This window comes from Argentina silus, assembly GCF_951799395.1.
Source record: "Argentina silus genome assembly, contig: scaffold_683, whole genome shotgun sequence".
Classification (NCBI taxonomy): domain Eukaryota; kingdom Metazoa; phylum Chordata; class Actinopteri; order Argentiniformes; family Argentinidae; genus Argentina; species Argentina silus.
Window position 1 is genome coordinate 1 of NW_028152971.1, and position 11747 is coordinate 11747.

General features: G+C 50.7%; 2 protein-coding genes across 3 annotated transcripts; both read right to left on the minus strand.

The window, feature by feature from the left end:
* Positions 1-6: 6 nt before the first annotated feature.
* dnaaf3l (dynein axonemal assembly factor 3 like) lies at positions 7-5254 on the minus strand (the record flags this gene model as incomplete). Of its 2 annotated transcripts, XM_083697759.1 has the most annotated exons (11): positions 7-211; positions 391-465; positions 601-715; positions 836-1058; positions 1277-1399; positions 2733-2855; positions 3169-3360; positions 3508-3662; positions 4451-4544; positions 4857-4963; positions 5173-5254. In XM_083697759.1, the coding sequence occupies 11 exons, from the start codon at positions 5252-5254 to the stop codon at positions 79-81; spliced, it is 1422 nt and encodes a 473-aa protein (XP_083553885.1). In that variant the 3' UTR covers positions 7-78. The 2 variants fall into 2 exon arrangements, with proteins under 2 accessions (XP_083553885.1, XP_083553886.1); XM_083697760.1 differs by lacking the exons at positions 3508-3662; positions 4451-4544.
* Positions 5255-6925: 1671 nt separating this feature from the next.
* On the minus strand, positions 6926-11428 carry LOC310824501 (synaptotagmin-A-like; the record flags this gene model as incomplete). The annotated part of the gene is made up of 8 exons (XM_083697761.1): positions 6926-7135; positions 7382-7515; positions 8343-8457; positions 8860-9027; positions 9713-9880; positions 10563-10661; positions 10931-11109; positions 11389-11428. The coding sequence occupies 8 exons, from the start codon at positions 11426-11428 to the stop codon at positions 6926-6928; spliced, it is 1113 nt and encodes a 370-aa protein (XP_083553887.1).
* Positions 11429-11747: the final 319 nt, after the last annotated feature.

Consider the following 11747-nt stretch of genomic DNA (forward strand, 5'->3'; position numbering starts at 1 on the left):
CAACAAATCAGTCAGTAAGTTGGATTGAGTGGCCGGGGGTCGGGACTCGGGGCTGTTGCCAGGCGGACTGGGACAGCTTCAGGCCCTCTGCAGGGTGAAGGAGGCCAAGACCTCACTCCTCTCTTTCTGCTCAAACCCCGCCTCTTTAGCGATGTCACAGACCTTCTCAGCAAACCCCGCCTCCTGCTCCGTGGTGAGGTCCAATAGGAACCTGGGATGTGAGGAGAGGAGAGGAGAGGGGAGGAGGGGAGAGTGAGACAGCATAGTGACAAGGCCATCATAATTATGCCACAGACAGACAGACAGAGGGAGAGACAGACAGACAGAGGGAGAGACAGACAGGCAGACAGACAGACAGACAGACAGACAGACAGACAGGTAGGTAGGTACCTGGCCAGTTCCAGGACCAGCAGGGCGTTGGGAGCACAGATCTGCCTCAGCGACGGACCCAGGTGGTGCACCATGCTGGTGGGGGGAGGAGGGGGGGAGGAGGGGGGAGGAGGGTGGAGGGAGACAGGCTTCAGAACACACTAAGGAATCCCAGACGGAACAGGAGGACACAGATAGCTCTGATAGAGACAGAGCGTTGTGATTGGTTACCTGGCACCACAGTAGACGGTGTTGAACAGCTGTGTGTATCTGTGTTTGTCTGGCAGCTTGGAGAGAGAGTCCAGAGGCAGGAAGGTCACACACACACCCCTCACACACAGCAGCCCTGAGACACATAATGGCAACTGTTGGCAAACCAGGGGAGGCTGGTGGAGGTACGAATTGGAGGACGGGCTCATTATAAAGCATGGAACGTGATGAGGAACGGTATCAAACACAAACATACTCTCCTCCCCAGACTTCTCTGTGTCTGAGGGTGATGCTGGCTCCTGTGTCTCCTTCTCCTCCTCCTTCACCTCCTTCTCCTCCTCCTCCTTCACTTCCTTCTCCTCCTCTCCCCCCTCCTTCTCCTCCTCTGTGTCTGGGTGGGAGGCAGAGGGAGGGCTCCCTCTACGGGACAAACACTGGAACAGCGCCTGAACATTTTCATAGGAGATATCCTGAGCTGTCTGTGAACGAGGGAGGGAGAGAGGGAGGGAGGGAGAGAGGGAGGGAGGGAGGGAGAGAGAGAGGGGGAGTCAGGAAAAGAGGAAGAGAGATAAACATAGAAACATAACACACAATCTATAAGGTGTAAAGACGTGTCTGTAAAAAAACACATGTAGATATAATATCATGAACCCAACGTTATTACAACGTTATTACAACGTTATTACAATGTTGTTACCTTGACGTGTTGGCCGTTCTGTTTCTGAAGCAGCTTCTGGTCATCTGACTCGATACCGAAGGACAGGTAGGGACTGGACACAATGTCTCCCCAATACCCCCTCACTACTGCCCTGTCCCCCCTCTACACACACACACACACACACACACACACACACACTCACATTTACATTTACATTACATTGATGGCATTTAGCAGACGCCTTTATCCAAAGCGACTTACATCAAATCCATTTGTTTCAGTAAGTGAATCATCTATCCATCAGTCATCATAAGATAAAGTAATCAATGCTCAGACCAGGGTTAGGGTTGGGGTTAGGGTTAGTACAGGGGGGTAGTGGGGGTGAAGAGGTCTTTAGGGTTAGGGTTAGTACAGGGGGGTAGTCGGGGTGAAGAGGTCTCTAGGGTTGGGGTTAGGGTTAGTACAGGGGGGTAGTGGGGGTGAAGAGGTCTCTAGGGTTAGGGTTAGTATAGGGGGGGTAGTGGGGGTGAAGAGGTCTCTAGGGTTAGGGTTAGTACAGGGGGGTAGTGGGGGTGAAGAGGTCTCTAGGGTTAGGGTTAGTACAGGGGGGTAGTGAGGGTGAAGAGGTCTCTAGGGTTGGGGTTAGGGTTAGTACAGGGGGGTAGTGAGGGTGAAGAGGTCTCTAGGGTTGGGGTTAGGGTTAGTACAGGGGGGATAGTGGGGGTGAAGAGGTCTCTAGGGTTGGGGTTAGGGTTAGTACAGGGGGGTAGTGGGGGTGAAGAGGTCTCTAGGGTTGGGGTTAGGGTTAGTACAGGGGGGTAGTGGGGGTGAAGAGGTCTCTAGGGTTGGGGTTAGGGTTAGTACAGGGGGGATAGTGGGGGTGAAGAGACGGGTCTTCAATCTACGGTGGAAGATCGGTAGTGACTCTGCAGTCCTGACAGCAGTGGGAAGCTCCTCCCACCACCGGGGCGCCAGGACAGTGAAAAGCCGTGACCGAGTAGCGCGGCTGCTGCATCCACGTAGAGGCGGTGGTGCCAGGCGGGCGGCTGAGGTGGACGAGCGGAGTGATCGGGCAGGTGGGGTCAGGGTTAGAGTTAGGGTTAGTACAGGGGGGGTTTGGGGGCTGACCATTGCTTGCAAGTAGGGAGGGGCTGTTCCCTTTGCCGCCCGGTAGGCGAGCACCAGGGTCTTGAATCTGATGCGAGCTGCAACCAGGAGCCAGTGAAGGGTGCGGAGGAGGGGGAGGAGGGGGAGGAGGGGGGTGACATGGGAGAATTTGGGGAGATTGAACACCAGACGAGCGGCAGCGTTCTGGATGAGCTGCAGAGGCCTGATGGAGGAGGCGGGGAGACCGGCCAAGAGTGTGTTGCAGTAGTCAAGGCTGCTTCTCACACACACACACACACACCGGAAGAGACAGAGGAGCTCACACACCGTCTCACACATCACAGCTGTCCAAATGAAAAAATAAAAGTCAATAAAAATAGAACCTTACATTGCAGAACACTCTCATGGAGAGAAGGCTCTGATTGGCTGTTTGGTAGATACCCTCCCTCATTTCAAAGGCCACGCCCCTCTCCCTCCAGCGGACGTACTGCTGTTTGTTTATGACGGCACACTGATGAGAGAGAGAGAGAGAGAGAGAGAGAGAGAGAGAGAGAGAGAGAGAGAGAGAGAGAGGGGGGGGATAAGAGACTGAACATTGGGACAGAGATGGTGCTTTCCACATACGCTAGAACATCCCTACCCCCTCTGAGAGAGAGAGAGACAGAGAGAGACAGAGAGAGAGAGAGAGAGAGAGAGAGAGAGAGAGAGAGAGAGAGAGAGAGGATGTTAGAACATCCCTACCCCCTCTGAGAGAGAGAGAGACAGAGACAGAGAGAGACAGAGAGAGAGAGAGAGAGAGAGAGAGGATGTTAGAACATCCCTACCCCCCTCTGGTGCAGCTTCATGGTGAGGTCCCAGTCGAAGCAGCCCCCCCTGTAGTCGTAGCGCGTCCCCAGGTGCTGCCGGACGCGGGCGTCCCAGGCCTGCTGCATCGGTCCTGGGGAGGGACGGGAGGACGTGGAGGGGGGCTGGAGCCACTGCTTAAAGATCCTCACCAACTCATCACGCTCCTTAAACTGTGGACGGACCCGTGGTCAATGTTAGATTAAACTGTGACAGACAGACAGACAGACAGACAGACAGGCAGGCAGGCAGGCAGACAGGCAGGCTGACAGACAGACAGACAGACAGACAGGCAGGCAGACAGACAGACAGGTCCCTACTCTGAGCTGGGAGGTGTCCAGGCAGGGGTGGGGGGGCGTGTCTAGAGAGTGAGTGACGGAGAGGGAGAGTTGTGACGCTGCGTGTCTCAGAGTCTCCTCCGTTTGACCTCTGACCTCACTGTTGCCAAACACCTCCAGGAACGCCTCCGTCTTCTCTAGAGGAAACACACACACCACAGCAGGATGTGAGGTCACTACCACGCCTTCTCCAGGAACACAACACCAACACAATGAAATCCAACACTGTCCAACACCACAGGTCTCTGGTCATCTGTCACCAGGTCTCTGGTCATCTGTCACCAGGTCTCTGGTCATCTGTCACCAGGTCTCTGGTCATCTGTCACCAGGACGCTCCCCAAAGAACAGAAGAGGCACTGCATCACCATGGAAACATTTCCAGGCAAATTAAACTATATATTTAGTAATGATAGAGTAACTATCTTTATTAAACTATATATTTAGTAATAATAGAGTAACTATCTTTATTAAACTATATATTTAGTAATGATAGAGTAACTATCTTTATTAAACTATATATTTAGTAATAATAGAGTAACTAAGTAAATAGAGTAATCTTTGAACGCCAACGACATTGTTGTTAAAGAGGAGAATGTAGGTGAAAGTGTTGCGATGTTCCTCAGTGAATTCAGAGTTTAAAGGTATTTTTTGCCCATTTTGACGTGAATAAACAAGTGTCAGGTTTTCATGATGTAATCCAGCGCCATCCTGGGGAGAACCTGGACACTGTTCAGCCATCCTGGGGAGAACCTGGACACTGTTCAGCCATCCTGGGGAGAACCTGGACACTGTTCAGCCATCCTGGGGAGAACCTGGACACTGTTCAGCCATCCTGGGGAGAACCTGGACACTGTTGGATCACGTCTGTGACTGCGATGAGGAGGAGGATAATAACACTGATAATAACACTGATAATAACGCTGACCGTGGAGTCCCATGCTGTCCTGGGGGGTCAGAGCCAGGTAGAGGAGCAGCAGCTGTCTGGCCACCACCTCCATACTGTTCTCCACCACCCACACCTGCCACACACACACACACACAGGTTATACACCATACTGTTTTCTACCACCCACACCTGCCACACACACACACACACACACACACACACACACACACACACACACACACACACACACACACACATTGTTTTATTAGGAAGCTACCTAAACACCAAATGAAAACACAGGCAGCTGTGATACAAGTTCAGTTAGATAACAGAGAAGACTGCATGATATGAACAATATTAGGAGATCGCCCAATTTTCCATAAGACATCCATGTCACTTCCATCCTAACCACTAGGGGGCAGCAGCACGTCTCAGCCTGACTCACGTGGAGGGAGTCTGTGTCTCTCAGGCCAGCGGCGGTCTTCAGAATGTGTCTGGGGTCTCCGCTCCCCACCAGCAACACATTCACCTCCCCCTCCTGTCTCTCTGACCCTGGGGGAGGAGGGGGGGGGCGGAGAGACAGAGGGAGACTCCAGAGTTAATATAACTAGGTGTTGTATTGACTACCACTGGGATTCATATCCAGTACCACAGTACTGTAATAGTGTTGTGTATTACTATAGTAAAGACAGCTCAGCTCAGCTGGCAGGCGGCCATGTTGTCCTCATCACCTCTTGTCCAGTCACACTCGCGAGACTCACCTGTGAGGAGCAGATCCCGCGCCGGGCTGAAGCCCCACCACGTGACGCTGCCCGCGCCCTCCAGCGGCCGTCCCGAGCTCATCCCGCCGTCTGAGGGCGGGAAACAAAGCCCTGGTTGACGACGGTCAGAAGTACGTTAACAACACCTGAGGAGACCAGCAGCCACACACACACACACACACACACACACACACACACACACACACACACACACACACACACACACACACACACACACACACACACACACACACACACACACACACACACACACACACACACACACACACACACACACACACACACACACACACACACACACACACACACACACACACACACACACACACACACACACACACACACACACACACACACACACACACACACACACACACACACACACACACACAGCCTCCACTGGCCAAGGTACGTTCAACTCGCTCCAGACAGCCTCGACCCCTGACCCCTGACCGGGTCAACTACATGAAGATAAAACTGCAACTGGGTCGGTTGGTCGAGCTAAAAACATCCATACGGACTCGTTTTCTGAGTTTGACTGTCTGGCTAACACGTCCTTAAACAGTTCTATTCCACCACCATGAAATACAAAGACCAAATACTTCTATATTCGATGTTTCTAAAAGTGACAGTAGGAAATGTGGATGAACTCACCGTGCTTTCCTGGCAGGTAGCTTAGCTAGCAGGTCCGCTGCTGTGTGGTTGTGATGGTTGCTAGGCAACACCTTGTCAAGGAGAGGGAGGAGCGTCCCCTGGCGGCGGCGGCCTGAACTGCACCAGGAGGAACGGTGACGCGTCATATCAAACCACATCAAATCAAAGTTTATTTGACATATACACTGAATACAGCCGTAGACGGTGCAATGAAATGCTTGGGGCAAGCTAGCTCATCAACAGTGCAACGAAGTAATAATAATAATAATAATAATAATAATAATAATAATAACATAAGGTAGCAAAGGTTTGGGAAGAGGCAGAGAGGGATATACAGATATACAGATATACAGATTTGCAGCATTGACTTGGAGATTTACATCAAATACACACATGTTGAAATAAAGGGTTTATTCAATTGAAGCCACAGAACAAAGTTCTAACTATGACAAGGCGAAAGTCAGCATCATTGAGCACATTGACTGAGAACAGGACGACACACTGCATTTCCCTCTCAACCCAGAGTGGTAATCCTGAGGAGCAGGTAATCCTGAGGAGCAGGTAATCCTGAGGAGCAGGTAATCCTGGGAATAACCATGGTCACATGACACTTTTACAAATCCAAACTGTTGAATTTCATCTGATGGAAATCAAATGTAGGCCTAGTACATATTACAGCCTATAGGCCTAGTACATATTACAGCCTATAGGCCTAGTACATATTACAGCCTATAGGCCTAGTACATATTACAGCCTATAGGCCTAGTACATATTACAAAGGCGCACATTTACAAATAAATTACATGTCTTCACCTTTACACGTAGGCTGCCATTAAGAGTATGACATTTTATAAAACAACTCATGTGTGATATTAAACACATCAATAGAATAGAATACACACACACACACACACACACACACACACACACACACACACACACACACACACGGAATGATAAAATACAAATACGAAACAAACAAAAATAACATTTAGATAAACAGACACTGAGATACGTGATGAACAGTGAAACAACAATGTGTTTGTTTTCTGTGGACAACGAGAACGATGCAAACTCCTTAACGAGGCGGGACCTTCAGAGCCGCCTCCACCTCCTCCTCGGTCTGGAGGGTGTGCCACTGGGCCACCGGCCGCCTGGGATTGGCCAGCATATCCGACCAATGGCGGAGGCCGACACCAGTGGCGCCGTACCCCATGAAGGTCTTACCGATGGCGTCGTTGCTGCCCAGCTTGTCATAGTCAAACACCGTGATCACACACTGCACTTTCTGGAAGAGAGAGAGAGAGAAATAAAGAGAGAGAGAGAGATAGAGGGAGAGAAGAGAGAAATAAAGAGAGATAGAGGGAGAGAAGAGAGAAATAAAGAGAGAGAAGAGAGAGAGAGAGAGAAGAGAGAGAGAGAGAGAGAAGAGAAAGGAAAAGTGAAAACACTGACTGGGTGTTTGACACCTTCCTGATGATTGATAATGATTGATAATGATTGATAAGGTTGATAATCATCCAGAATGTGTTACCTGTATCTGTTCGAAGGGGATCTCGAAGCTGAAGCTCTCATTGAAGTACGGGTTCAGAGTGTTCTTCTTCACGGTCGTCTTCTTCTTCTTGATCCGTTTACCGTTCTGCTGCAGGACCACCTTCACAAAGGGATCTAAAGTGAGGAGGAGGAGAAGGGGAAGGAGGAGATGGAGGAGGAGGAGGTGGAGGAGGAGGAGGAGAAGGAGGAGGAGGAGAAGGGGAAGGAGGAGGTGGAGGGGAAGGAGGAGAAGGAGGAGAAGGAGGTGGAGGGGAAGGAGGAGGTGGAGGAGGAGGAGGAGAAGGAGGAGGTGGAGAATGAGAAGAAGGAGGTGAAGGGGAAGGAGGAGGTGGAGGGGAAGGAGGTGGTGGAGGAGGAGGAGGAGAAGGAGGAGGTGGAGAATGAGAAGAAGGAGGTGGAGGGGAAGGAGGAGGTGGAGGGGAAGGAGGAGGTGTAGGAGGTGGGAGTGAAGGAGAAGGAGCCCATTAGTCAAAGTCTAGTCTGTTTGATCAGATTCAAAGATACAGGACAACAGGTTGAAACACATGAGGGCACCAGGGTTGACATGTGATGATGTCCCTACACTGGAGGAATCAAGTAGTGTGTGTGTGTGTGTGTGTGTGTGTGTGTATGCCTGTGTGTGTGTGTATGCCTGTGTGTGTGTGTGTGTGTGTATGCCTGTGTGTGTGTGTGTGTGTATGTGTGTGTGTGTGTATGCCTGTGTGTGTGTGTGTATGCCTGTGTGTGTGTGTATGTGTGTGTGTGTGTGTGTGTGTGTGTGTGTGTGTGTGTGTGTGCGTGTATGCCTGTGTGTGTGTGTGTGTATGCCTGTGTGTGCGTGTGTGTATGCCTGTGTGTGTGTGTATGCCTGTGTGTGTGTGTGTATGCCTGTGTGTGCGTGTGTGTGTGTTATTACGCATGTGCTTGCGGTGCACGTGTGTATGTGTGGGGAGCTTCATCACCTGACAGGCCTCCAACGTCCATCTTCTTCAGGTTCTTGGCCTCCATGATGTTGACCGTGAGCTTCCCAGCGGTGGGAACGTAGCGGAGAGAGATGCAGATGTCACCCAGCTTCTCTGCCTGAGGAGGACACGCAACAACACGTTAACAACACGTTAAACATACATCAACATGTTAAACACACAACAACACGTTAAACACGCAACAACATGTTAACAACACGTTAAACATACAACAACATGTTAAACACACAACAACACGTTAAACACGCAACAACATGTTAAACACGCAACAACATGTTAAACATACAACACAACAACATGTTAAACGTTCACAACAACATAGGACTAAATCACCAGCCAGGAACCAATCAAATCAGGAGGACATTCTACCGCAGGTTCTAGGAAGGTGGAGAGGAGGAGACTGATGGAGCAGTGGGTGAATAGTAACACAACACAGTACATAACATAGTAACACAACACAGGATCATCATCATCATCTTCATCATCTTCCTCCTACCTCCTCCTTCTCGCTGTTCTCCAGGTCCCTCCACTGCTGCATGGGCTGGCCCAGATCCACGCTGTTCATGGGGATCTTTATCTCCCCGATCACGTCGTGTTTGGAGAACCGGTCGAAGTCAAACACCTGTAGAACCAGCGTCTTCCCCCCCAACTCAGCGTACGGGATCTGGACACAGAGGCCGGGGCGGCCAGGGTGGTTAGTCACACGACCATACTGTCTGTCTGCCTGTCTGCCTGCCTGCCTGCCTGCCTGCCTGCCTGCCTGCCTGTCTGCCTGCCTGTCTGCCTGCCTGCCTGCCTGCCTGCCTGCCTGCCTGCCTGCCTGTCTGCCTGCCTGTGCCTGCCTGCCTGCCTGCCTGCCTGCCTGTCTGTCTGCCTGCCAGACTGGCAGACTGATGCTCTTCCACAGGGAGAGAGATTTAATTAGTGTCAGGAGTTAATTAAAAATCAACGTAGGATTATGTAGCCTAATCCTTGATGTTAGTGTCATTTGTTTCCATGCACATATGTAGGCTGAATACATAGAGGAACTCAAATCCAGACAAACTAACAACAACCATTTATCGACAAACAGACAAGTAAAGATGCAACTGAGTTCTGCATGTTTCCAGTTGTTTGGGGGGGATACCCTGGCAGACGCCACTGAGGGAGCGGGGGGCACTGAGAGAGGGCAACAAGTGACGTGTACATGATCACCGTCAACAACCTGGAGACACCAACAACAAGCCCTACAGTCACCAACAACAAGCCCTACAGTCACCAACAACAAGCCCTACAGAGTCACCAAACAAACAAACCCTAACCCTAAAGCCAACAGAGCCAGGAGGTCAGAGGTCAGGGTGGGCATGTACCTTGAAGATGAAGGTCTCGTTGAAGATGGGACATAGGTTCTTGCGCTGGACCTTGGTCTCATGCTTCTTCTTCTTGTCGGGCAGCAAGTAGACCTTGACGTACGGGTCCGAGGTCCCCCCCATGTCCATGGCTGCCAGGTCCTGGGCCTGCAGGATGCCCACGATCAGCTGGGGAGGGACAGAGAAGTGATGTTTTCAGTCCCACTCTTATATGTTTTATTTTTATTGGACAGAGACAGTGGAGAAAGACAGGAAGTAAGGACAGGATAAGTCAGCAGAGCACGGGCCAGATTCTAACCAATGAAACATGGGCATGTGTGTGCACTGTAGGCCGTGGTGCTGGACCACTGGACCACCACAGACCACAGAAGACATGTTTTATACTCATGATCATATTTATCGCACTGCGCTTTTCAGTCATTGTTTCTTATGTTTTGTCTATTTGTCACTCTGCCTGTCTGTCGTATGTCTGAAGCACTGCTCTGGCCTTAGAACGACCCCAACGGGACAAATGAAGTAGGTTGAATTGTATTGAATCAAATTGAAGACCAGGGAGAGTCAGAGGGACAGGTGAAGACAGCTAGTCCTAACCAGGGGAGGCTGGTAGAGGTAGAAATCGGAGGACGGGCTCATTGTAATGCATGGAATGGAATACCATTCTAACATGCCTCATTCCATTCCATGCATTGCAATGAGCCTTTCCAATTTCTACCTCCACCAGCCTCCCCTGGAGGCCACACAGACCCTTACCTGGGCCTCTACCTCCACCAGCCTCCCCTGGAGGCCACACAGACCCTTACCTGGGCCTCTACCTCCACCAGCCTCCCCTGGAGGCCACACAGACCCTTACCTGGGCCTCTGTGAAGTTGTAGTCTAAGGAGAACTCCAGCTTCCCCAGCTTCTCCTGCTCCTTCTCCTCTCCTCCCCCCTCCTTCTTCTCCCCCTCTTCCTGTGTGGCAGAGAGGACATGTTTAAAAAGCGTTTGCTATATTCCATATCCTAAATTTACATTTAAGTCATTTACGCTTTTATCCAACGCTACTTACAGTAAGTACATGGTTAAGTAAGTGATTCAACTATACATCAGTCATCAGAAGTAAAACAAGTGACATTGGCAGTCACAGTGCGAAAGGAAGACAACTTTTTATTTATTTTTTAAATGTATTTTTTTGATTCCATTTACTGTAACATGTTTATGTTAGTCTCTCCAGCTCTGACCTTATCCCCGCCCTCTCCCTCTCCTTCTGCTCCTCCCTTCCTCCTCCGACCGGCCTTCCTCTCCCTCACTTTCTTGGGTTTCTTCTTCTTGCCGACGCATTTCTTGAAGACGCAGAAGAGGCAGCAGAGGACCAGCACCAGCACCAGCACCACGATGGCCCCCACCGCCCACATGGGCACTGGAGGAGAGGACACACTCAACACCTACTAACCTAGCTTAGCCTAGCCTAGCCTAACCTACCATAACCTAGCATAGCCTAGCCTAGCCTAGCCTAACCTACTAACCTACCATAACCTAGCATAGCCTAGCCAACTAACCTACCATAACCTAGCATAGCCTAACCTAGCCTACTAACCTATTATAACCTATGCATCTGTAGTCCTCCATCCATCCATCCATCCATCCATCCATCCATCCATCCATCCATCCCCTCTGTTTTACACCAGGAAGGACTTACATGGCAGATGTCCGATCTCGTTCATGAACTTGTTCTTCATGTGGTCGTAGTTGTGGTGGCCATGGCTGGGTGGTCCTGGTGGTCCTGGTGGTCCTGGTGGTCCTGGTGGTCCTGGTGGCCAGGGTGGTCCTGGTGGCTGGAGTGGTCCGGGTGGTGGTGGTGTTCTGAAGGTTCTGCCTCGTGTTCTGGTTCTGAGGATTCCGCATTCCGCCTGGACCGGAGCTGCATACTGGCAGACCTCATCTCAGCTGTAGAGACAGAGGGACAGAGAGAGAGAGAGAGAGAGAGAGAGAGAGAGAGAGAGAGAGAGAGAGAGAGAGAGAGAGATAGCACACATGGCAATGTTGACAGTGGAATTC